This window comes from Manacus candei, unplaced genomic scaffold (genome assembly GCF_025592945.1).
Source record: "Manacus candei isolate 608988 ecotype Guabito, Panama unplaced genomic scaffold, ASM2559294v1 h1tg000005l, whole genome shotgun sequence".
Taxonomy (NCBI): Eukaryota; Metazoa; Chordata; class Aves; order Passeriformes; family Pipridae; genus Manacus; species Manacus candei.
In genome coordinates, this window is record NW_026138053.1 from 24,666,645 (window position 1) to 24,694,581 (window position 27,937).

A 27,937-nucleotide genomic window follows, 5' to 3' on the forward strand; every position below is an offset into this window, starting at 1 on the left:
CTGTACCAGAGATCACTTCTCTTTCAAGTTCCAGATTGACTTTGTTTTTGTTTCATTAGGTGTGAATGCTGCCATACCAGACCACAGAACTGCCTGTTTCTGAGGTAAATCCCTTCCAAACTGAGCACGCAAAGTCTTATTTGTAAGCCTGCACAAGCAGCACCTCCAGCAGCTAGCCACTGTTCTGCAATTTCTTAAAAAAAATAATATATAAATTCTCAATTATTTTCCTTGCAAAAAAAAATAAAATTAATTCTCACCAAAAGGTTTGACAGGACCAGGGGAAAAAAAAAAGGAAACAAACCCCCCCAGAATGGCACACTCTTGCTTAGAGCAAAATCCTCTCCAGCTGACATTTCTGAAATGCCTTTTCTTTTTTTGTTTTCTCACTTCATCATTAAAAGAGAAAATGAGCTGATATTTGCTATTTTTACCTCGACCACACTAGCACTGTTAGTAAACCGTGCTCCATCCTCACAGAGTGGCACAGAACTGCTGTGAACAATAAACCCGGATTTCGAAATTGTATCTTGAAGTCTCAAACCAACCCGCCAACGAGTCCAGAATATTTGCTTTAAATACAAAACACAAAGGCACTTTGGATTTTATAAACACACAAGCAACCACCAAAGTTAGATTAAATTAATGAGCGTGTGTATTCCAATTCCAGCAGACAGGACAGCACCCGTCTGGCTTCACTTAGGAACTTGTTACAATCTATGCCTTATAAAAAGGTTTTACACATATGAAACACTCATATACCAGTGAGACATAAAATCAGGATGTAATCAAATCTCCACAGTTTTATGCACAAATCCCTCAGGACTTGAAGCTGCAAAACCGAACGTGAATAATTGCATCTATTTTCTAATAAAGACCATGTGCTTCGGGACTCGAGCACACAAGTTTTCAAGAGCTCTGCATAATAATTTTGGAGGTATTTCTACTTCAAATAAGCAATCCAGTTAAGCAGAGATAAACATGCACACACATCAGTGACCTTGTTTAAACAATGCACCAATTATTGCGATAAATCTGGTTGCCAAATCTAAATATAGACTTTAAGGAAAAAACAATGAAGTTTGAGTAGGAGACAGCCTTCTCCTATTTACTGTTTACCTAATTATCCAAATGAATGTGCAGTTTGGCCTCTCTCCCCTTTTGGAGCAGCATGACCACTCTCCACTGGGAGCCAGGAGAGCTCTGGCTGTTACAGGACTCGCGGCGTGATCCGGCACATTCGATGCTCGGAGCGCACTTGGTGCAATTTCAAAGCTTGTCTCACAGTTTGGGTATGTGCACACTCCGCTTCCCCAGACAGCCCCATGCCTGACACAGGGCAGATAGGCACCGCAGGACTGAGTCACTGCTGCACAAACAGGCTTTTTAAAAAAAAAAAAATTGTTTTTTTTCAAGTGAAGGCATGGGGGGGAGGAAGAAAAATCCCATTCCAGACCCACTCTACGTTTCCAATTTTGGGTGCTGAAGCAGGAAGCGAGGGGAAGAGGAGGAACAGGGCAAAAAGGAGGAGAAAGTTCTTTTATTCAGGGTTATATTTTTAGACTATTACTAATTTTGTTTTGTCACTGTGCTACAGAAGCCGGACCTGAGTGAATTAATGCAGCATTATCCTTTCTAATTTTTGCTAAGTCCAGGCTGCAGTCTTAACCTAATCTCCTTCCGTGGGACACGGCAGGGCACTCGCTCCCCCTGCCCTGCTGTGACTCATATGGCTTTCCAGCACAGATACTCCTGCCTGCAGCACACAGTCCCTCTTTCCCCAAACCACGCAGGAACACGGAGAGTTCACCCCTTTTGTGTTGGGGAGGGGGGAAAAAAAAAACCTACGTGCTGAGGCCACTGAACCTGAAATGCTGATTTGTTTTGAAGCTCACCAAGGTAACGGATTTATGACCGTAACGTATGGGAAGGAACTCTGCCGAAATGCTTTTCCTCCTCGCTAAAAATATTCAGCACTTGAAGTGCCTTCGCCCTTCTTATCTATTGATATTTATAAAAAGTAAGGCCCAATTTTGCTGGGCAGGCTGAGGCTGGAAGAGAGAAATCTGTGCCCACTATTTTAGTCCATCACAGTTATGCATCCCATTTATTCTTGTTGTTCCAAAACAAGTTAAAACTAACTTGGATTTTTTTAAACAAGTTTCTCTCCTCATGTCATTACGAAGGTTATTGTCAAACTATTTTTTTGTTTCCTTTCTCGATGTTTGCACACCAAGGGCCAAACCCATTTGCAACTTCCCTCCCTAAATGCAAGTTGCCACCCATAGATCAATTACACAGAAATACAATGACTTACAGCAAAGGAATCATTTGGCAAAAAACAAACATATGGAGCTCAACTTATTTATAAATATCTTCAAAAAGGATCCTGGAAACATCCCACCCCGGGCTGGCCATGCACGAGGCAGAAGTGGTGGGGAGTGGCAAGGGAAGAGGCAGACAGACAAGGATTTTATTTTTTTGTCACATTAAAGTTTTGTTTTCTTCTTTCCAGAAAAACAAGAAAGGCCAGGAAATCCTCAGAAATCGGCATTCCCAACACCACCTCATTAGATGCAGGCAAGGCCCTCGCTTCCTGTTCCACACCAAGTGAGGATGGAGCAGGACAATGCCGACCTCAGATTTCATGGGAATGCTACAAACGGAGCAAAAGCCCCACAGGTCAACCCCACACAAAACTGGGGTTATACTGTTCGCTTCTATCCCATACTAATACATCCAGTTTTTAACTATGAAAACCCATACCAGGTCTTAGGGTCAGTAAAACTTCTCCTACACTTATCTCTGAACCAAAGATTAACTGGTAAAGGCTCCTGCAAAACAGGCTGTCCTGTTACCATCATCAGCTAGAAGAATTTTGGGGCAGAGATGATAAAAGTAAAGGAATGATGGAGGGAAAAGATCCCAAAGCTCAGAACAGCTCTCTCCCCACTTGCAACCCTGGTGCAGAGGGAAGGAGGGGGACAGGGATCCAGTTAGTGCTGCTCCTGCTCACACCAGGCATGGAAAGGTAGGAAAGGTGGTGGAACACACACAGAAATCTCCTTTCCAACCCATGCCTCGGGCTCCTGCTTCGGGGCAGCTGTGCCCTCACCGATCCCAAGAGCAGAGTGAGGCACGAGCAGCTGCACACTGAAAGGTGCTGGTGCACAGGACTGACACACAACTTGGAGAGCCTGGAGAAGCTGTTGTGAGTTTACCACCTTGCTGTTGGCTTGATGTCCAGCAACAGAGGCCAAAACTCACCTCCCTGTATAAACACATCCAGGGGGACAACCCAAATCAAAACAAAAATCAAGTTCCTCCTGCCTGAAAAGCTGTCAAGCATATCAAGTCCTTCTTTTACCTTCCTGACTGTCTAAAAAACTGACAGAAGAAAACTGATTATTACTCTGGAATAAACTGGAATAAAGAAAAAAGGGATAAATCTGGGCTTATCTTCTTAAAATATAAACCCCTCAAGGAATACAATTTGCTGCAATTAAATACAAAAAGACAATCCTTGAGATAAGCCTGAACAAATCACCTTGAGAGTTTAATAAGCTGTGGTTTGGTTTGGGGGATTTTTTTCAGTTCATTTATTAATGGTTTTTAACTGACCTGTCAAACCTACTTTGGAACTTCTCACATCCAGAGAACACAGGAGCCAGGACAGGAAAAGTGTGCAAGACAATCTGCCCATGGCAGGGGGTGGAACGAGATGAGCTCTACAGCCCTTCCAACCCAAACCACCCTAGGATTGTATAATATATTCATCCACCAGACACAGGGATGTCACCACGGGAAGCTGCACATCTGCCATCCCACTTTTGGACTCGGACTCCCACGGATCAGTAAGAAATACTTGATACCAAAGTGCTTGAAAAGAGCTGATAATGCTAAAGGTATTTACTGTCCTACAGTAAATACACTGTTGCTTTTACACTTCAGACAACCTTAATTGTTGGTATCTAAAATAACCCTTTAAACACTCTTTAGATAAAAGAGTTATTTTAACAAGTTCTCTTTTGAGCCTTTCCTTTCTGGGTCAGTAAATGTTAGATACAGGCTGTATTTCCAATGCACAGAAGGCATGAGCTCTTCTCTCCCTGTTTTCTTACTTGCTTTGTTCCATACACAGATGATGTTCCCCAAGCAGCTGAGAAGTGGAATGCTCTGTTCCCAGAGCTGACACCGTGATTCACTGTGCACGCACAAAACAGGGTACAAGATCTCCCAACACTTTCCCCCCCCCAAATCCCAGCCATTTTGAAAACTTGCACTGTGCCTTAATTAAGCAGGTTTATTATCAAGTGCATAAAAATCCACATTTCCTGCCAAACCACTAAACCACATTCAAACCGTGGAACACACACCCATTTTAGCATGTCTTGGTGGCGTGGGTGGAAATTCAGGTACACAGAGACCAGGTTTGCAAAGCTGCAATGGTCAGCTTGGCAGAAGGATAATTAAAGCCTGTCAAGTGCAGGGAGAATCAACTCAACATTTATTGGATCACAGAGTACAAGCAAAGACCAACAAATCCCAAGCTTGCTGCTCCCACCAGGCTGCTGTGGTACCCCGGGGAAGCTCTGGCTCTGAGGAGACCTTGTGGGAGCACTTTGTTGTTCTGAGCTGTTAAAAACCTTTCACTTGGGGGACTGTGGATTTACAGCTCCTCGGTTTCAAGTGGCTCATCCAAGGAAACTGTAAGCAAAGGTGGGAGGACACAGATACCTCTTAAACTGACTTTCTTAATGAAATCAGTCTGCAGTGGGATTTCAAGTCTACAGGAAGTTTTCCAGAAATAGTGCATGATTTATACCGAGATGACTGCACATCAATTCCTTATTCAGAATCTTTGCCACATTCACTGGGGAAAAAAAGGTTGGGTTTATTTCTGTCCTCCATTATTCTGCCCTACTGGGTTTTTTCAGTTACTTTTCCCACTCACTCTCCTCTGCTCTTCCCATGCAACAACTATCAAACACAGCCAATAGATGGATTAAATCACACAAGCCTTCCTGTTGTATCCACTGTTTTTTTCACAGCTGAATAGTCCATAGCCATTCCATTCCATTTCAATTTATTGTATTTTAAGAGATTGAATATCACTGAATTGAACAAAAGAGATCACCCACCTGGACCCCTGCTTTCAATCCATTTTTAGAAGTCCTTCTTATAATCACAGCTCTAGACCATCAAATGAATCACAGTTCAGTAAATTTAACAATGCCAAAAATACCTATTCTAACATCAATATACATTTTCTTTTTTTTTTTGAAGTTGGCAATGAGAGGAAAATTAAAATACAAGCTGCAGCTCTTTTACCTTTAAGATCTCTAAATGTTGTGCTACACGGATATTAAGGAAATTTCTGAATGAAACAGAAGGTGGCAATTTCTGGGTAATCCCACCAAAGCCAGGGGGAAGGGAAATCACTGCTTTCACATTCTTTTCCTATTATTAAATGCAATACAATTAAATGCAAGCACTCCTAGCAAAAGAACTGAAGCCAATCACCACAAACTGCACTACAGGGAAAATTAGGCAGAATTTATGCAGCAATACAAAAGAGAGTAGTGACACACAACACAATTTCTCACTAAAGGAGGAATAAATGGGCATTTACAGCTCAGAAATTTAGAGCCAGAAACAAAAGGGGAAACAAGACAGAGAGGAAGGGGAAGGGAAGAGAAGGAGCATGTGTTTATTATCTCAAGATCTTAACTCCAGAGATTCCAGAGGGAGTCGAGCAGCAGCAAAGAGATTCCAGTGCTGCTGCTTCTGACACAGACAGGTCTAATGCTGCCATTACCTGGCCTTACACAGTCGAGGACTGATGGGCAGCTCTTGAAATCTGACAGCTAGAAAGCTGCAATTTAGCAAGAATAGTTATTTTGAGCACTTAGTCTGGAAAAAGCTGAATTTAGCTCAGAGGAGAACTAGCTGCTGCCTGTGATTGTCCCAGAAAGTACCTGAGGACGGCAAAAGTTTCATACAGGGACTTTTAAAGCTTTAAAATCTACAGACACAAGCAGGAAATTATTGTCTGTATTTTTTCTGACCAGCCTAATTATAACTTTCAGCCCTGAAGTAACCTCCAGCATTCACAGAACTCATCTTAAATTCACTCTTCCCTCTATCCTAAACTATCATCTCATTTGTTATCTCCTCTCACGCCCTACTAAGACTGGAAACCTCATATCCAAAACTAATTCTCTCCTTTACTGTTATCAGGTAACAACCCTCAGGATTACGAATTTAATCATGATAACAACAGAATACACTGACAAGTGAACCCCAATACTTCCAGTGGTTAGACCAGCAGCAATAATTGGTGTTTTGTCATGTCAGAAAGTGACTGCAGATTTACCTCCCCCAAGAAAAGTGACTGGAGTCCCTTCATCAAGAGGAGATACAGAGATATAAAGAACAGGAGAAAGGTTACATTTAATATCAGGTATCCTCAGAGAAAATATGATTCATTGACAAAGCGATTTATTACTAACTCAACTTTGCTTTTTAGAGGTTAAAATCTTTTCGTTGTTTAAAGAAAATGAAAAGTAAAAGATATATTAAGTTCCCAGCAAAGAGAAATAGGAACTTATACACATTATTTAAGAATTTGTACTTTACACAACTCAGTTTCCTCTCCCACCTGCAATTATCTGTCTGCAGAGGAAATAACACACAACGTCCTGTGCCTGCCTAGGAGGTTCATCAGAACAATGAATATACAAGGCAATGACACATTATTTGGGGGGGGGGGGGGGGGAAGAGAAAGAATCTGTTTGAGAACATTAAAAGCTTTTCTGCAGACAGGATTCTGATGGCTCCATGACAGCAGAAGGAAGCATTGCTAAATGCAAACCACATTCAGAGTATTTCTGACACCTGCACTGCAAGATAGTCATTAAGCGAGATGCTTTTGTTAGTAAATACATTTTAAACATGTTCACTTGAAAGGGCAGCATAAATGTTACTGCACTCAGGTGATTAAATCAATCCTGAAGCTCCCTCAGCCGTGGGTTCTGATGTGACAGCTCAGGGGTACCACCTCTAAGAGCCACACTATTTTATGTAAATGTGAAGGTCCCTGACACATCACCCTCAGCGCTCTCAGATGGAAGATATTCCTCTTGCTCAGATAAAATCCTCCCAGGTACCCGAGACTCCTGCTTCTGCCATTACTTACCTGCCAACAGACAGCAACTTTTCAGATGGTGCAACCATTAAGGCTGTTACTTTGCTGCTATTTGAGAGCTTTGATGTGACAACTTTTAACTTTCACTTAACAGCCTCTCGCCTTCCTCCAGGTGACACGGCAGCACTTTGTGGAGATGCAGCTCCAGCAATGGGCATCACAGTTAGAAAACAAAGGATATTGCTTAGCTAAGTCCTTCTCTGCAAGCTTTTGCTGCTTTGCTATTCTTTAAAAAGTGTTGAGTTTTCCATCCAGTCTGCATTTTTATCCTTTTTAAGGCAAACAATGGTGTTAAAGGACAACCAGTTTCAGTTGATTTATAAGGCAAGCTCAAGCTCATTTCGGTTTATCTCCAATTTAAAACGTGGTTTGCATTTCCTCCTGCAGCCATACACCAGCAGACAGGCCAGCTAAAGAGTATTTCAAAGTAGCAGGGATCTCAGGAGAGGAGAGATAAATACAACAGCATTTGTTAGGCTGGCAAAATGCCATTTGCCGACTTTGACCATGACACTTTATAACCTTTTTGGTTTAAATAAAGATCAAAAGCTCAGGATGTTGAGTTTCACCACCACTTCATGAAGTGCTCACAAGTTCCCTACCGTAACTAACCTTAAACATATTTATACATTAATAGGAGGCATTAAAAATATTACTTGAAATATTACATTGTATTAAAATACGACGTTATATGCGGTTCATTCAAAATCCAGCTGTCTCAAAGTATGTAGAATATTCATCTCATCTGTTCTTATACAAAAGTCACCACTTAAAGGTTCCTTCTAAAGACTGATGTTGTTTCATTAATCCTGAAATCTCTAAAAGTTGCTGTGAGTTGTCCATGGCTAACCAAATACATACATTTGGACCCCACAAACCCAAAACCACTTTCAGATTTCCTCAGAGTAATTATCTCCCCAGCAACTAAGAATGAAAGAAAATATTATTTTTAATGGCATGAGAAGAGTTAATAAGGAAGAGTGGCAATCAAACACAGACTCTACATTGTAAAGACAAAATGCTCATCCAGCCTCTTTTGCAGCAGCTTTTCTGCCAAAAAAAAAGTGAGAACACAGAGTAAGGTGTAGAACTGTATCCTCACTGCTCCCCTTTCTTATAAACACTGGAAAATAAATACTGTAAGTATCTTCTATGCTTCTTTCTAACGTTTCCTTCCTGTGCCATTTCTTTTTCCATCTGACCTCTCACTGCAGTGTTCATTCTATCCATGGTCCAGTAGGAAGATCTGGGCAGCAGGCTGGGATTACAGAACCCAGCACCAAAATTTCCCAAATGAAGAAACCAAACTGGCTTCAAGCCCACGCTTTCCACAGGACAGAATGGGTGCCTGTGTTTATAAACCCTATCCAAGTGCTTTTCCCAACAGGTTCTACCTTCCCACCAGCTGTGTTTCATCTCATTCTCCCAGCATCCTCGACTTCCTAACATCCTGCAGGTATTTAAAAAAAATGCATTTAACACACCTTTCCAGGGCATAAATAATAAGATTTAAGTAAAAAAAAAAAACAAACCCTAACCAACACAACACAACTCAGCAGGGATCCTGAAATCATGTTGAAAATTATAAAGCCAAGACTTTTTACATGTTACCCTACTGGCCATGTTTCCCTCAACAAAGAATTGTGCTTTCAAACACTGATGGGCTAAAACTTCTCTGAAGAAATCTAAGCAAGGTAAATGTATGTTCTAGTCACTGCAAGACTTGCCTATAAAAAAACCCCCTCTGTTAACTCTCAGACTGCCTTTTTTTTTTAATTGAAATTTCAACTGAAATAATTCCCTTCTCCTTATCTCTGAAGCAAGTAAAAGGGGCCTACAAGAGAGCTGGAGAAGGAATTTTGACAAGGGCATGTAGTGATAGGACAAGGGGGAATGGCTTCCAACTGACAGGGGGCAGGGTTAGATGGGATGTTGGGAAGGAATTCTTCCCTGTAAGAGTGGGGAGGCCCTGGCACAGGTTGCCCAGAGAAGCTGTGACTGCCTCATCCCTGGAAGTGTCCAAGGCCAGGCTGGACAGGGCTTGGAGTAACCTGGGCTAGTGGAAGGTGTCCCTGCCCATGGCAGGGGTTTGGAATGAGATGATCTTCTAGGTCCCTTCCAAACCAAACCATTCTAGGTTTCCATGACATTTTATTTCCCTCACTTTCTTACTGTAAAGACTGGTTAATTTATCCAGTGTCCCAGGCTATTTACAGAGAGATCAAGGACATCTCTACAGTTTCCTGTATTTGTCACACCACATCTGTCACAGCATAACCAAGGTGAATACTCTGTTTCAAGTCATAGCTCCGTTTTTCCTAGAGGCAGAAATTTCTGAGAAATCTTGAGTGAGTGAAAAGAGACCTGTATGTTTGGGCTAGAATGGAATAACATTGGACAACAAGACCTTCCCAGAGAAGGACAATGCAATACTTGCCACATCCAGTCCACAACTTCTACACAAGAGATGTGCTTGTGCCTGAACTGTCCCCTCCACAAACACAGAGCTGCAGCCCCAGGAGAGAAAGGCAGAAGCCAGTAATTCACCCTAAAGTCTTAATTTCCTTCATTAAAGTTCACACATGGAACAAAACTGGCACTTGCACAGACTTCACCACATGTGGCTGAGGTTGTACCCTCCAGCCCTTATCACAGCCTGGAGCATGGAAGTTGTCCTGCTTGGGGAGGGTGGTTTCAGTCTCCAGTAACTCACTTAATCAGTCCTAATTAGCCCGAGTCATTGAAGAGCCTTCTGCCCTATTAAAGATTCATTCCCTCAGATATGCCACTGCAGAAATTGTTTCCTGCTGAGGCAGTCTCTGATGTCTGCTCTGCAGAGGAGCAGCACCAAGAAGGGCACTTGCACCAGCAAGACACAAGGCTAATAAAATCAATTCTTGAAATTTGAGACAGCCTCCCAAAACCAGTCACCAGGTATGCGTGTAATCACACTCCATAATTATTTTAATTTGCACAATTAAGAGCTGGATAAACACCATAAATTTAAATGAAAAACCCCAGGCACTGGCTGGTGCTGCTACTGGAATATTTTAAAATCCAAAATATCCAACACAGCTGACGACAATTTCAGCAACCATGCAACACAAGAGCACCTTACTGAAATCCAGTTAGATACTTGCCACCAAACCAAAAGAATAAGAACAAAGCAATGAAATAGTTTTTCCTATAGCTCATTAGCACTGTTTTCTTCACAACCTCATCTTTTGGTAGAGTCACAACCGACACAGTGGTTTAAATGCTCCTGAGATGCCCGTCTCCTGCAAGCTCCTCTCTCCCCCAAAAACCTCCCACACCAAAAGCCACCCTATTTAGAGAGACTTGCTGCTGTTACAGAGCCAGGCTACAGCAGAAATCCCAGGGCAGGCTAAGGAACAGACTTCAAACACACATTCCTCTGGATAAACATCTTGTCCACGGACAAAGGTTTTGGCATTTCCAGGCTGCCATCTCACACTGGAGATCAAAGATGAAAACAACAGCAGCACCCACCACCTCTCTGCCCGCATTTCTCCTCCCAGGCACCCAAACCAACCCTGGGAGCAGTTATCTTTCCCATCAGGCAAGATGCTTCTCGTACTCACCACTCCACGTCTTTGCCTGCACCAGCACCTTCCTCACCAGGCTTGCCATACTGGAATTTTTACCCGTGTTGTCTAAACCTGCTCAGGGCCAAACCAGGGGGAAGAGGTAAAAAGGGACGCCTGCATCTCGTCCCTGCTCCTCCAGCAGCCCCGTGGCTTTTGCTACTGAGGTTGCTCAGCATCTGAAGGAACGAGGCTGAGCACACACACACACACACGCGTGCATGCACACGCACAGGAAGCTTGGAACTGAATCAGGATTAAAGGGACTGACTTCCTTCTTCATGCTCCAGTATCTCGGCTGTAAACAAGCCCTGCACGTTAGCTAAGCCAAGCCGAAAAGTCCAGCAGCGAAGGACAAAAGCAGGGAGTGGCTCCGGCAAGGAATAACTATTTTAAATACACAAACATCTTCCCATCAGATTAAAACTGGGCTTTTAAATTAGGCAAATTCTGAGGCCATTGTTGGGACAGGGTAACTCAAGACAAACAGGAGACGCTGCTTCCTCCTCTGGAGAGGGCTTCTGGATTTCCAGGACGAAGCGTCCCATAAGCATTCCAAGCGTCTGGGCAAAAGACTCGAAAAGTGTTCATGGCACTCCAGGGCTGGAAGGCAAAGAAGGGAGAGAGAGAGATGCAGAAACCAGCCCCAGAGGAGGCACCAGCAGCTACAACTGCTGCACCTTGTGGGAGTAATGGTAGGAGCCATGGGGAAGCAAGGGATGGCTGGGTCAGCCCACGTGTCAGCCAGCCCCCGACTCTCCAGGAACAAGCTTTGCCTGGTTGGAATGTGTGTGTGTGTCTGTCTGTGTGCAGGGGTCAAACACATCCTCCCCAGGTGTGTTTCATGCACAACCTGCTTGTGTTCTGGGAGATCTCCACCTCACCACACACGGCCTCGAGCTCCTTTAGTCTCCAAGGGGTTTTCCCCACCATTCTGAGGCATTTACCTCATGGCAGCTCCACCTCTGAGCACACAGAACACACCAGCAGCGCACACCAGGCACACCACCAAACCCTTCTGCACAGATCCAGAGGGCTCTAACATTTACCCCGTTGCTGGCAACAAAAGCTCTCTTGCCACAGACTGTCCCTCTATTGATACACTAATGAAGCACTGCCTGACCTCTGTGGTAAAGGTTGAGTGAGGAGAAAGCCAGCACTGGGCAATCCTTAGCCCCAAGGTGGTAGGTAACAAGTGCCTCTCTGAAACAGCTGCCATCCTATGCCTTTTCAGACATGTTTTTTATTTATCTTTCTATCAAAGACCACTTATCTCATAAAAGACCTTTATTACATCTAAACTGAAGCACAGAAAGTGCTGCAACTATTCAAACATTCTTTTAATTACCACCTTGCAAAGCTGGCTACTAAAAGATTCTCCATTTTTTCTTACTCTCTTAATAAGGCAACAGCAGATTGCATTGTCCTCCCCTCCTCTTTCCACCTCATCTTTCAAGAAATCCAATTCTTACAAAAGTAAAGTACAATCAAGCTGTTGCTATCCCTTCAGGTAAGTGTGAGATCAAGGGGTTAGGGTCAAAAAAGAAACAGTGCTGCTCTCAGAATCAGAAAGTTCACAGGAACCTTTCCAGGTGCACTGGACGAGGTTCACAACAATCCTGTCCATAAGAGAAGTCCAACTGCAGAGAGGCAGGGGAGCACAGGACAAGCAGTGTGCAAGCTCAGCAGCCTTCTGCCAAAGGGCTCCTTCTCCTTGTTCCACTGTCCAAGCTTGAGCAGCAACACTTCATTACAGAAGAGCTGCACACAGTTCAAACCTTCATTGCCATTAACCAGGAACAAGCTGCCAGCACATAAGAGCTGGACTGAGAAATCATCCCTCTGTCTTTGCTCCCCTTCACTTGACTGGGTTTGGGTTGAAAGGGACCTAAAAGATCATCTCCTTCCAACCCCCTGTCCTGGGCAGGGACACCTTCCACTGTCCCAGGTTGCCTCAAGCCCTGCCCAACCCTGGACACTTGCAGGGATGGGGGAGCCACAGCTTCTCTGGGCAACCTGTGCCAGGGCCTCCCCACCCTCACAAGGAAGAATTCCTTCCCAACATCCCATCTAATCTAACCCTGCCCTCTCTCAGTTGGAAGCCATTCCCCCTTGTCCTGTCATTCCAGGCCCTTGTAAAAATTCCCTTCCCAGCTCTCTTGTAGACCTTTCAAGTACTGGAAAGCTCCAGGGAGACCACTGAGCCCTTTCTCTGCTCCAGGCCAAACAACTCCAGCTCTGTCAGCCCCTCTTCACAGGAGAGGTGCCCCAGCCTCTTCTCCAGATCATCTGCATGGTCCTTCTCTGGACTTGCACCAGCAGGTCCACGCCCTTCTTACAGGGGAGAGTTTTGTGTAGCCCAATAGAGCAGCCAACTGCCTCAATGCAAGTGTCCATGTTATGCACACATCCACTGAAAGACGCTCAGGATTTAATTCAAGTGTAATGAAATCACTGCTGCAGTACAAAGCATAAATCACTTCTTTAATACCCGTCAGCCAAAGAAGGCTTCACATTAACACCCTCGACTCTGCCAAGTACTGAAACAATTACCACATGAATATTAACGGGGGTTCCTTGGCAGGATGACGGGATTGTCACAGGGAATCTCAGGAGATGCCTCAAATTTGTATCAGTGAACAGAGCGATTCCTTCGGGCAGCAGAGGCTCCTCAGCCTGGTTATGAGGGGGTTCCACGCAGTAAAAATAACAAGCCCCAGGATGAGACTCCTCGGGAGCAAGGAAAAGAAAACGTGGCTGCTTCCAGCAGCAGCGCTCTGAGGAATCACAGCCCCTTGTGCTTCAGAAAGGGAAAAATGTGGGAGCAGCTCTGCTGCTTCCCACACCCCATAAGGGGGAGAAAAATGGGCTTGAATGAGGGATCTATTTAAGGTCAGGTCAAAAGAAGAGGCTGGTCAGTTGGCCCCTTGAAGGGGTTTTCTGGGATAAACCAACACTGTGACATACAGAGATGGGACCGAGGAGAATGGAGAGCAGCACACAGGCTTCAGACCAGCAAAGCTGTGCTCAAACTCTTCCACTGGCTTCCACTATCAACCCCACTTCCCCAATAGCTGGGGCTTTCACCTCTTACACATCAAATTAGACAGTATATTTTACACTTCTGTAGTGAAAGCTGATTACAGCTCCTCAGCTGGCCCCAGAAACACAAGGAATCATGCAATTCCCTGAGGTGACCTTAGGATTTTGGCTCTCTTGGCAGCCAAGACTTGCAAACAATCTTCAAAGGTTTAATGCTTTAAACTAAAGTTTCACCAGCAGCACCTTAAATCTGGGCACCATCCCCCTAGCCTGCCATGTGACTATGGACAGTCACAGTAAAAACTGGTTCCTAACAAGGAATAAATACAAGGTCAATCATACTTTTAATGTTACATATAAACCTAGTAATTAGAATTTTTGTTTCAATTACAAATATACTCAAGCCCAGAGAGATTATCACCTCGGGTATTTAGGATCCCAGGATACATTTTAAGCTTGGGATCCACATATTTGTGATACAGGATTCTGGACCAAGACATATAGAGGGTGTTGTGATTTCAGGTCACATTTGTTCTTCTAAGGATCCACCAGCACCTCTGATTTTACAGGCTTTACCAAAAAGGAAGGACATCCTCTCCCCACCCTTAAATAAAGCTGCTTCTGCAGACTCTTAAAAAAAAATAAAGAAGAAAAAAAAAGAAACAAGTTGACACCCAGCACAGTGACCTGATGTTTTCCACGCTTTTGCCCTCTGATAAGCACAAAAATGCCTTCTGCTGGGCGTTTTCCCTGTTAACCTTCCTGAGCAAAACCATTAATGCTTGGAAGAGAACAGAACCTAATGCAGTAGGTAATGATACTAAATATAAGCAGTGAATCAAATCACTTTGTTTCTCGGGCATTCAGCTTAACGAGATGTCTCAGAAGTTCAAAAACCACAGTCCCTGCCTGTGCAGACCCCAGGACAGCTGATCATCCCTCATTTTTATGGGGTTTTTTGGGGGGTTAAGTGAAATGTATTCTTCGAAACAGAGTTTAACAGAACTCTGTGAAACACATGCAGTTCAGCAGTTGCTGTTAAAAAAAACTCATCACTGGTGACCACCTAACAAAACGTTCTTACAACTGGCCTAAGTAAAGAGAAAGGAGGGACAGAAGAAAGCACACGGGGCAGGGAGCATCCAGGACACCGCTGTGATTCCTTTCACATCAGTCCTGCCACGGGTTTGGCAACAAAACCATGGAATCACAGCATGCCCTGTTCAGGCAGGACAGATTAACCAGGCTTGGATGGTCATGCAATGGGGAATCTGCTCCCCAACTCCTCCAGCTCCAGCAGAAGGACAAGAAGAGTCCAAGTGTTCAACTGCCCTTGGAAGCCAAGTCTCCAGGCTGGCAAAGTGACAAAGCCAGCAGGAGATGCTTCCCACTGTGCAAAGGACAGTGGGAGGCTGCTTTTGAAACAGAGAAATACACACTTGTCAAAAGGAAGAGATTAAATATCTAATGGACAAGTCAATGGAGGAAATCAATGGTGCATTAATAGCTTCGATCAAAGTATTTGCAGAGTCTGCATTCAAAGACTCTCTTTGTGACAAAAAAACCAAAAAACAAACCATCAAAAAACCCCAAACACACTACAGATCAAAGACCCTTATTATTCAAAAAAATAGGAAGCTATATATTTAAAGTTTACCTCTTCAGATAATCACCAATTCCTGACCTCCCACCCCAGCAAACGGTGTCCAATCTGAAAAAAATCATTTGACTGAAAAATTCAACTTTTTAAGCCTTTTCAGTGCCACGTCTGTTTGCACATAAACTAGGAATTAAGATAGACAAGGAAAAGAGCACTGAGACTACATAGGAGATCGCTATAAATTTGTCTCCAGAGATAGTCTTCATTTGGGAGCAGAAGTATATTTATTTTCTATGTTTAAATGCCAATAGCAGTTCCATGTCTCTGGTTTGCTTTAGCAAAATTTAAAACACAGGGAAATTATCATTAACTGCAGGCAGCAATAGTGCTGCTGTGACTGATACAGGACATCTATAGCAAGAGGGGAGGAGGGGGGTGTGGGGAGAACCACATACATTTCCAGAAATGTGCTGATGAAATGACAGATTGTCTCCTTGAATCTAAGATATCAAAACCAAATGTCTCTAATAACTCTTGATAGGACAAAAAAAAAACCAAAACACTGTAAAGAAGTCACAAACACGGAGTCACCCTTTCCTGCAGGATGAATTCTCTAAAATACAGCTCAATACTTTATCTGGATTTCTACTGCCTGCAAAATTGAACTTAACAGCAGCAGCTCTTCAAGTTCTCAGTACAGAGCTCAGGCTCCTCCTTCCCTGAACACCCAAGTTCCCCATGGCTGTGGGCTCTGAACACACGTGGCACAGTCCTCACTGAGGTTTCCAAGAGCTGTTTTATCTCAGCTCTTTCAAACCTCAGGCTCCTTCCCCAAATCCGGTCTCCCTTTCTTCCCCAGCAACCTACATCCTCTGGAAGAAGTCCCCTTCTCCCTGCAGCTTCTCTTACCCATGTTTGCACATTTCACAGTGGGAAAGAAGAGAAGGAGAAAAGAAGAGGACAGGAAGACAAGGTCAGGTCCTTTCACTAACTCAGAGCGAGTCAGCAGAGGGGATCTCATGTCTGTCCTCAGAGAAGCAGTTGTGGGAGTCAGCAGGGCAACACAGAATCCTAGAAAAGATTAGGTTGGAAGGGACCTTAAGGCTCATCTTATTCCAGCTCCCTTGCCAGGAGACCTTCCACTAGACCAAGTTTCTCCAAGACCCCTCCAACCTGGCCTTGGACACTTCCAGGGATGGGGCAGCCACAGCTTCTCTGGGCAACCTGTGCCAGGGCCTCACCACCCTCACAGGGGAAGAATTTCTTCCTAATATCCAATCTAAACAGACTCTCCTTCAGCCTAAAGCCATCCCCCCTTGTCCTATAAGCAGCTACAGGTGGTGGCAAAACAAACAGGCAGACTGCTAGTGCCTGCAATTATCTATCTCCACACAAAACCTGCAAGGATGAGGCAAAAAAATCCCCCAAAATACAGTCTACATGGTGACAAGTGTTTCTCACCTCTGCCACGACATTCTCTATGAGCAAATTAACTTTGCTGAAGTTCATCCAGTATTTTAAGGTGCACTCAAAAAAAAAGAGAAAATAGAGTGAGGTTTTAATTTCTGTCAACCAGAGGTTTTGATAAGGAAGAATTTGCAGATTGTTCTCTCCTCTCCCACTGCCCTCCCTCCCTTGGGAGACTGACAATTTTCTGCATAAATGTGCAAGGAAAGACATATTAAGGATTGCTTTTGTGCTGCAATTTGAGCCAGACAAAATAAACAAAAAAAAAAAGGAAAAAGAAAAGACAAGAAGCTAAATTCAGAAAATGAGAAATCTGAACCGAAAGATGAAAAAGAACTGTGTGAACTGCCAGTGAAGGGAGAAAGGCTTTGTGGCTGACACACAGCCCCTGTGCCAGCCTGGCACATCTCGGCCACGAGGAGCTTTCAGCGGCCTAATTGCCTCCCTTAACTGCCGAGTGAATAACCCAGCACCCGGACAAACAGGAAATCGTTGGGAAGCCAACAACAAACAGCCAGCGGCTCATTCTGCAGGTTAAGGTGCTTTGAAATGAAATGAACTATTAAGAGATCACAGCTCCACGTGTTTGAAAGATGAAGGGAGGAAAGAAGAGGGAGGTCAGGGAGATCGAGGATGGGAAGCTAAAGTGAGGTATCTACAATGGATTAAATGGGGTGAAACAGAAGAAATGTGTGCTTGGGTCAGTCTTTACATACTTGCATGGTCCTTACACAGGACTCTGCAGTCCTTGGCCCAATGCAGATGCACATCAGCTGGAAATGGACACAGCATCTCTCTAGAAAAATAATTCTGGGCTGTGTATAAGAGACAGGAGTGGATTTCTATAACTCTGTGTTCAGCACAGGGGGGAAATGCTGTTGCACCTGCACAACATCCATCTCACTTCTGATCCCTGTTACCACAGGACTGTTCCCAGTTCTTGCCACTGGCTCTGCAGGGAGGTGAGATTAATGATTTTGTTGCCAGCACCAGTGCAAAGAAAAATACATCAGAGTTCAGCCTCCCCTGTACCTCTTGTTTTAGAGGAGGATTTCCAGCCAAAGGATGCTAAAAAGACAAAAGAGCAAGTGTTTCCTCACCCAGTTTACTTGCTGGTGTGCCACAGAAAGACTACATAATTCATTAGTATGCTAATAAATTTCCTATTTTATTGTAGGATACTGCCAAGGTAAAATAGAAAAACTGCTATTACTCTGTTAGTGAGCTACCTTATCTTTATAAATAACCAAACATGCAGTTAACTGACAGTAATTGCAGCTTTGGCTGCTCTGCAAGGTAGAAGAGACTCAAAGGTATCCATTTCCCTCTCTCTCAGTCACCCCCTGGTGATATCAAATTTACTCAGTGCAGCTCTATTGGTAATTCTTGAGGTCTGGAATAGGTTTATTGCAGGTGCCAATTCGATAAGAGGAGGATGCAGATATTAATCTTTAACATAAGGGTTTTCTTTACCAAGAAGGTCAGCCAACTAAAACAACCCTTTAAAAAAAAACCAAAAAAAAACAACTTTCTTTAACCCAGGACAATTTTTCTTCCTCTCACCTGTTGGAAATGGTTCTTAAAATACTAAAATACTGCCCTAAGTCTTAAGCCTGGTTTCTGCCTTTCTTTCCCAGGATCTCCCTCTCCCCCCATCGCAGACCAGACACGTTTAATGGCTGTGAGCGCGTAAGAGATCGGACCTTTGCTGTTGGTTGCCAGAAACCCACCCTCAATCCCTAAACCTGAGCACATCTGTAAGGAAAACAGAGTTTAGAACTGCACGAGAATCTTGTAATTTGCTCTCCAAAATAACCCTAAAAGCCCATGGCAATCCACGGGCAAAGCAATGCTGTTTTCCCTCAAATGAGCATTTCCATCCCAAGTCATCCCGGGAATCAAAACCACCCTTTTTGAAAACTCATGGATTTACACATTGGCTGTGTGAAAGCCTGAATGTGCAGTTTAATGGAGCAATTGTTTTTCCTTTAGCAGAAGAGAAAGGCAGTTTTTGTCAATTGTTTCACACAACTCTTCCTCATCAGTTTTCCCAGGGAGATCTTTACATGAGCACACACACACCTCTGCCACGGGGCAGGCACTTGTATGTTAGAGTAAGTGAGAGAAAAAAAAAAAGCTACAAGGCATAGTAGCCCAAAAAAAGCACATCATATCTTCACACTAGATTCCAGCCATGCTACTGGATGAAAATGTGGGAATTTCCCTTATGCCTGTAGTCCTGGGCTTTTGCTTGAACTACAATTAGAGGCTACCAAGCAAGAATTAAAACCACCTACCTTCCTCTTTTTCCTCGTCTTAAAATGTTTGTCTGGAAAGGGTGAAAAAGCACGAAGCAGGATGCTAATTTTACTGCAGAAATTGGGAATATCTTTAAAAGCAACAGTTGCCTTAGTTTGTTGAAGCAGAGTTGACCCAACCACTTGTTGCTTTCTTGCGAGTGTAACCGAGTCAACAGTCAGCTGAAAAACTTCAGGGTTATGTTGGCTGATGTCATGCCAAAGTTGCTCAAGTTTTTCTAGGAGGGGGGTAAGTCAGGCATTTGACAGGCTCTTTTGGACTGCAACCAGGGGAAGCAATAGGCAGCCAAAAGTTTAGTTCCCAAGAGACAAGCCTTCCCCACTGGTGTAAAATAGCTCTGGGATACCATTTTCGTGCAAGGCAAAAGGCACCCCGGACCCCCAAAGCGTGGTTTCAAAAGCTAATTCACCACTGGCATGTCAATGACCAGCTAGAATCATCTGTGCAAAATGCTTTTATGTAGAATGACTGTTTGAAGGGAGCAGGGGAAGGGTGAGTGATACCCACAAATGCTCTTTTTACTCACACTTTTACTGTCCCAAAACTTTGGCACAGAGAGAAGAGAAGGGAGAAGGCTTGGCCTCAGTGGCAGCTGCTGCAAACCTTTTTAATTCTCCCACAGACTGAAAAAGAGTGCAGGTAAAAGATATCCTAAAGAACATCACTATCAAAAGGATAGGAAAAATCAGCAAGATGGCACCACTGCTGCACCTGGGACAGCAATAAGGAAGGGAAGCACACAGACAAAAGAGACAGGATGAGAAATACCATGAACTACAGAAGAAGGAAATAAGAGAGGAGGAAGACAAGAAAGAATACAGCCAGACTGGTTGTTCTGGGAGTAGGAGAATAGATGAAATATAGGAAGTGTCACAAGCCAAGTGCACATTACTGTTTCTTTCCTATGAAACCATAGGGGACAAGATCATACAGGTATTTTCCACCTCAGTTAATAAGCACATATCTCCAGGCTAGTAAGTGCCAGGTGTATTTTTCCAATGGCTCGAGGAAATGCTCGTATTAGAATTAAAAATAAAAGGGAATGCTCAGTTAATCTGCTCTGCAACCTGAGTCCCACTTATAAACGGCAGGGGCTGGAGACAATGAGGAATTGCTGGATTACAGAGTCCTCTGCAATGCAGGCAGCAACAGCTGAGGGGTAAAGTTGGAACACCACCAGCGGGCCTCAGAATGCCAAATTAAGTTTGCTTGCACAGTTGTTGCTAATAAAAACCACAAAGCCTCTCTCTCTCTGTCCCTGCACTGCCTCATTCATCCCGCTCCATAACGCTGAAACACGACTAAAATCACAGAGAGTGCCTCAGGAAATAAATCCTGTCTCTAGCACCGTCCAGTATTCCCCACAGTCAAGTGAATGGAGCAGCTGCAAAGCCAGGTATGGCTTCCCATGGCATCCTTCAGCCAGGAAGTTTGGTGAAGTCCATTCCAGATGCAGACAGGAGTTGTCACTCCAGTGCATCCCAGCAGGAGAGGCACTTCCAGAAGGTGTCATTTCAAGCCAATGAAGTCATGACAACGCAAATCAGTAGGAAAATATTTTCCTGTCTATCTCATGGACAAACGGAACTTGCTGATATTTATTGAAAGGTCTGTTGGGAGCTACAAAACGATTTCTCCATTTTCCAAGGGCGTCAACTCCTCGCCGAGCGCGAAGGGCTGTCCTGCGATTCCCAGGGATGCAAATGGAAAGGGATAACGTGCACTGAGCTCCAGAAGCTGCTCTGTCAGAGTTCGGTAATTACATGAACGAGCTGATCTATTAACAGAGAGTCTAAATACAGCCCCCCAAGGGGCTACAACTCAATCAATGGCATTTTGAAAGGCACTTTAGTGCTGCGAGGGAGCGGCGATGGCAGAAGGAAGAGCGGCCATGTGGTTATCGGCAGCGAGGAATTACCTACTTACAGAGTAATAAATCATGCTATTAAAAAAAAAAAAAAACCAACACATTACACTACAAGGAACTTCATTTCACACAGGCCACATTTAGAAGCACATCAGTTAACTCTAATTTGCCTTTATATAGTAGATTAGCCATAGAAATTCTCAGCTTGCCTTTAAATCGGAGGGTTTCCCAACTGCATTAGCGGAGCAAAAATCTGGGCCCTGCAACTTCCTTACGGTTTTACTGTTGTGAAAATGATTCTGACTTCAGAAGGCAGCTTCTCCTGCAGCAAGGAAGATGTGTCAGGGAATTACTCAGCCCAACAGCCCTTTGACAGTTAACCCCACCAGCCATCCTCCTCCGCACGGGGAGAATCACTACTGCAGCACAAAGCATTTTGTAGAGCAAACCGATCCCAAGAGCCCCCTAATAAAATTCTGTTGTAGCCTGAAGAGTCATCTTTCAAAGAAACATGTGTTCCTCACTGTTTTCTTGTGTAAACAACACTGTAAAACAGATATTTACTTTCTCAGGTCAAGCTAACTTAATCACATAAAATATGTGCATGTTTTCTACAACTTCAGATTGATTTCACTTTATCAGAGTCCCACAGTTAAAGACCGTGATTCTGGAGAAATGAAAATATTTGGGGGAATACTTAATTTTGCTGAAGAACATCACAATCTCTTCTTTCTGCAAGTAGCCACTATGGATACAATGAAATCCATGCGTGGCTCTCATCCTTGTTTCAACACTCTATGGCACAACACACTGATCTTCACAAATAACAGCCCTACTTGCATTCTGGACATGTGGATTGTTCTGGGGTTTTTAACAGTGGTTAGAAAAAGAGGAAATGCTTCTCCATTACTCACCTCTCCTCATTACAACAGGGAGAAAGAAAAAAAGCACCTAGCAGGAGCTGCTCTATATTCCATGCAACTCAACACACAGGAAAAGGCCTTTGAAGAGGAGGATTATTAGCATGTAGCAGAGCCCAAGAAGTGAGAGAGCAAACATGAGCAAGGCTGTACAGTCAGAGATGTGATGCTGCATTCCTTAGAAATACTATCATTTTATTACATTCCCCTTCAAGGAATTAGACAAAGCTGCAATACTTGAGAAGATGAACAAAAGGAAAAAGGGATCAAGAAATGAAGGTGTGGTAGACCATAGTCAAAACCAAAATTACTCACAAAGACACTCTCATAAACAAACATGCTTTGTTGCCTGCTTCTTATTTTGCAACTTTGACATACTTCTCTGCTTATATTTGTGCATATGTTTGGTTTCTCTTTAAAAAAAAAAAAAAAAAGAAAACTGCACACAGCTTGGACTGTGCCTATGAAAGTGTAATTCTGTATGAGCAGGGAACAGCCACAGGCCAAGTCAGCAACTTTCAACACAGCTGGCATCAGGGATTCCACACACTATGGTCCTTTTGTTACCAGAGCTGAGGGACGTCAAATATTTCTCTCATTTGACCAGCACATGGTGCTCTACCGGACTTGGATTTTATGCAGCCTAAGCTTTCAGTCTGAAACGGAGAGTAAGCTTTTAAAATTTCTAGTTTTATGTTTCCAAACAAGACTGAAGGATCAAACATTAGTCCACTGCAGTAAACAACCTGAAATGATTGATCTGTCAAGATGTTAATGCTCTAAATTTTTTATCATCAGGTTTGTAGTAAAGCAGAGTACTTGAAGTATAATTTTTTTTTAATCAGCCATTTTTATCACATTTTGTCCAAAGGACAAACACAGGGGAGATGGAAAAGCCACATAAGAATACATTTGAAAGATCAGATATAAAAGAAGTAGCAGCAGATCTTAATGGGAAACCTTTTAAGTGAGCAATGCTGACTGCAAATGAAAACAAAAGTTTAAAGAAAAATGTTGCTAAGCACTGTCAAGGGGTTGCTTTACGTGAACTCACATAAGTAAGAGACCTGCTGAAATGCCAGGGTTGGGGCTGTGCTCAAGGACATCTAATGCCTCATGGCAGCAGGTGCTTGCAAAGGAAGAAGCTCACACTCCACTCCATTGTGTTTTCAGGGGAAAACCCACCCCAAAATCACTTCCTTTCTAACACGCTCGGTGTCAATTAGTGTTTGGAGCAAACGAGATCATAAACACAAAGACCACTCCTTAGGTTGCTGAGAACAACCATCTCCACACGTGGTGACTTGGCACAAGAGGCCACAATCATAAATTATGCTCTTATTAAGTGTGGTTTGCCTTTTATCTCCAGTTATGCTGCACCACCATCCAGGGTTCTCTGGGAAGCCAAAGCTCCAAGATCCCAGGGACTCTCCTACAGTCCCTAAGGCTTTTCTCCTGCATAACACAATCCTCAGGCTTTCCACTAGTCATCCTTGGGCCAAGTCCAGCTATTTTGTTCACCATTTCTCCATGAGGAACTGTGCTTACACCAGAGACACTTCAGACCCCATCCATGGGTTAAAGTCATAGAGCAGGACACGGGCATGAGCATCCAGTCAGAAACCTTCTGGGACTGCTGCCAGCAAAGAAATGATCATAAAACCAGGTTTACTCAGCAAGAAAAACGATATCACTTATGCAGGAGGCCTTCTTGCCCCGTTTGCTCTTTAGGCACTAAATCTAGACTGATTTTAAGGCACAAGACTGAGTCCTGCATAAAATGCATAAGGAAAAAATCTCAACTTGAAAATTAAAAATGAAATTCAAGATAGCTGCAAGCATGAGTGTAAAACAATGAGGGGGAGGGAGAGAAAGGGATATTGAACATTTCTCTGAGGCTAAATATTGAGGCAACTGCCCAGGGAGGTTCTCCTTCGGAGCAGTCCCTCCTCAGTGCAGAGGAACACTTCAAAGCCAAGCTACCACTTGCTGAAATTCTTCAATTAAATTGGAGCAGATACTTCGAAAAGAGCTTCAAATTATAGAGATGGGCCCTGAAGGCTCCTTGTAAAATTACTTTATTTAGATAATCAATAACATAATAAAGGCTGGAGAAAAAGTGGCAAGAGCAGCACAAAAACCCTACTTTAAAAAAAAAAAAAAAAAGCACACAAAAAAAGACACCCGCAAAAAAAAAACAAAAAAACTACCAAACCCCACACTTTAGCCTTCAGAAGTCATCTTTCTGCCTGCCCTGAAACAATAGGGCTGTGTTCTCTTTGTACTCCAGAGATGTTTTATTTCAGCCACCACACCCAGTTCTGGGAAGGGCACGGCGATAGCCGCTGATTTGTTTGCAAGATGGTGCAAGGTGAAGTCAAAGTTACTGTATCTTGTTTAATTTTTTTTCTTTTTTTTTTAATTCCACACTAGTAAATACAGAGAAAAAATTCACTCATATGCTAAAAGGAAAAGGATGGACAACAGGGTAAAAAGTTATCCTGATGACCTAGATAAGTTATACAAATCCAGACTAAATGAAAATAAACCAGCGCATGCATTGCGGGGCGGGTGTGTGTATAATATTTAAGTTGTACATCACATGGTGCATCACAACCCTTAACCGAGGCTGAGGACCTGAAGAGGACAAGCAGATAAGTTTTTACAAGTCTGTTGTGTGTTGTGATCACCGAGCTGGCCACTCAGCCAGAACAATAAAAGGATTTCAGCCAAACGAGCATTACTTCCTCCAGACCATCCTTTAAAAATTAAACCCTGTAAAGATAACAACAGTCATGCTCAGAGCTAATTATAGCAGGAACCTTACAGTGGCTAAAAATGCTAAAAAGAAGTGGTGGGAAAGGAAGGAAGGTAGTTTAAAAGGGAAAAAAAAGACCCAACAGGGAATGGCAAAGCTGTCATGTGTCTGTCACACTTGGCCTTCGTGCAATGCTCACAGGGAGAGGGCAGGTAGGAAGCAAATGAGATCTGGGGACAACCAATGTCCCAAACCCTGAGAAACAGTCAGAGACAGACTGAGGGCCCACAGACGGTGCAAAAAGCCTACAGATGTATGAGTAATGTGCAAATTAAGAGGAAAAATCAGGAAAAGATTCTCGCCCTGGTTTTCCTCCCAGTCAAGAGTGCAAGGGGACAACTATCCTGCTCCCACACTCGCACCCAACTCTCAAAGCCCAGCCTGGACAGAGCACAGGTACTGGGCCACTTCATTTTAGGCTAAAGGAGAAGGTTGCACTCAGGAGCAATTCTAGCAAGAGAATTGTAAACCTGAAGAAATCCCAAAGCCAGCAAACCCCACGAGGAGCAGCAGAACGTGCTGCTGGGCTCCCAGAGCAGTTCAGGAAGAATCTCATTTTCATGTTTAATCTGCACTTGGCATTTTCTTGCTGTGTGATTTTCTTTCTAACCCTATAATCACATGTTTAGAAGCTGCTTCAACAGCACACATACTACTTTTTCCCTTCTATTCCTAAACTTTGGCTAGTAAACAGGTGATCCAACAAAGGACAGACTACTCATTTGTTTGGGAGTGGCAAATCAATGAATAGAGTCAAATTCACAGCAGCCTTTGCCCAGCACTAAACCAGGTTAGTACCTTTCCTTCCAGCAGGACTGGCTGTATCTTTGGTGAACCACCTCCTCCTGGGATCAGTGAGTGTGAGAGCAGTAAACTATCAAGAGAAGAATATGAGAAGCCTCTAATTAATAAAGCTTTCTAATGAAGCAGAGCATGTGCACAAACTGACTTACAACACTGACCTACAGCCTTAAACCAGGCAGAGGATCCAACACAGGATGGAGGGGGCAGAGGGATCGAGCAGCATGAAATGACCATGGAAGTGCCTGATGCCTCCCTGCCCTCCCCCAAAAATCATGGAACAGTTAAGGCTGGAAAAAAAAGTGCTATTTTTTCCTGCACATACAAGTGGCTGTGAATTCCTAACTTCTCAAACCCACACACACTAACAACTGTCCTTATTTAAAAGATTCCTCGCAGTTGCTACAAGCCAGGAATAAAGTAGATATAAAAATATTGCTAAAAGTACTGTAACAAGAAAAAAATGTCAGCAGAAAAGATTCTGGAAAGTTACAGAAAAGGTTTTATTCCTGCTAGTTACACTGTAGGATGATTTCCCCCAATATTTGTAAAATCAGGTTGTCAAACTGGAAAATGAAGTTTCGCTACCTGTGAAATCAGCCCAAAAACCAGGGACTCCAAGTTCAGGTCTGTGCTAGGTAGATTAAAAAAGCAGAGGGTTTGGATCACTAAGGATGCCTATTCACATGGTACAGCACTCAAACAATCCGTGTCCCTGAGCTGCAGCATGTTATTGTTCCTTATTCCCCACAGGGGAAAACCAATCCGGGAGACAAGTCAGTTAAAGGAGTTGGGATAGGCACTTGATCCCAAAAATAAAACTCAAAATTTCAAACAAACAGCTGAAACTAAGAAAAAAAACCCATTTATAAACCTGTCATTTTTAGAGATAGAGCAGTGCTGGCTTTCCTCTTGGACTGGAAGTCAACCTGGAAGTCACTTTTCCCTGCACTTTGTCTCAAACAGCAGGTGCAGCCAGAAGGGTTATTGCTATGAGCCCATGATAAAATGACATTTATCCCTGCAAATACTAATATTCATCAATTCTCCCTGCAGATAAAACAATAAATGTTTGCTTCCACAAACGGAGGGAATGTTATTTAAACCATGATACTATTCTAGTAAATCCGAGACAGATGGGCCAGGATTGGGGGGTCACTGAAGTTGCTGTGTTTATGATAAGGGAATTAGAGTGACAGAAAGCCTCTTGCTGGGGAATGGGGGATCTGGTAGATTTGCTTCATAAAGGCAAATGTTCTACAAATACACTGTTCAAGGTCAGTGAGCCAGAACAGTTTGGAGGTAGTGGGTCAATCCTAAAAGAGGGCACCCAAATTTCCGGGTAACTGTCCTACAGAGCACCATCCACGGAGTCTGGTAGGTCACTGCATGCAAACCTGATAAAAGTCTTTGATGTATCCTGTTTATCTCTCAGTGTCTAGGAACAGTGAGAGCCTGGGAGAAGGAGGAAAGCGGGAGAGAAAGAAATACTACACTCTCTCAGATCACAAGCATAAGAAATAGAGGGAAAACGTATTCAAAGTTTAATTTGAAGAACATTATTCTTCAGCATATTAACAGTGATGCAGAGTGCCTGTGATGCACTGATACCAATCAGACACAGAGCAACTAAAACTTTTCCATCTCATATAACCAAAACACTGTTGAAATGAAGACAGGATTCAAATGTGCTGTACTTCCACCTCTAACTTGGCTACAGGCTACTCAAGTTGTTTGTCTTTTTTTTTTTTTGAGCCAGCAAAGAAAGAGTCAAAGGTGCTGACGGAAAAGTGGACCTGGTACTCTGTGACCAAGGAAGCAAAATTTATCCCCTTCAGCAAATGTTGACAGAGCCATTACTCAGGCAAGGCTTCAGATAAGTCACCCCTGAAGTCCTGAGCCCTGACATAATGCAGGGGTCCCTCTCTCTTGGTTCACTTCCCACAGCTGATAATACACTGGGGGAAAGAAAAAAAAAAATCAGAAAATAAAAGACAAAAAGATAAGCTTGGACACACTGTTGCCACAAAAAGCAGATGCACACAGGCTATGTGAAGAAGATATTAGAAACCTGGCATTTTTTTAATGAGTCTGTATATTTTAATGATGCTATCTGAAAGAAGGATCAGCTTAACAAGGTTGCAGAGCAAAAATGAAGACATGAAGGAACCAATCACATGTATATGAACTAAGGCAGCTGCCAAAATCTATTTCAAATGTTTAACTGAACAATCAAAACCACGGTAAAATTTAGCCTAAGTAGCCAGGTTTACTGAACAGAGTCTGTACAA

The 27,937-nt window shown here is 43.3% G+C and overlaps 1 protein-coding gene across 6 annotated transcripts in view; it reads right to left on the reverse strand.

The window, feature by feature from the left end:
- RASAL2 (RAS protein activator like 2) overlaps positions 1-27,937 on the reverse strand; it is a 184,068-nt gene that overhangs the window by 110,633 nt on the left and 45,498 nt on the right. The window contains exon 1 of one of the 6 annotated variants that reach the window (XM_051805730.1): positions 10,810-12,001. The exons of the other annotated variants lie outside the window; for them this stretch is intronic. Coding sequence (XP_051661690.1) covers positions 10,810-10,858 — 49 coding nt within the window. The 5' untranslated portion in view covers positions 10,859-12,001. Of the gene's footprint in view, positions 1-10,809; positions 12,002-27,937 lie in introns of those variants that run through there. 6 annotated transcript variants of the gene reach the window in all.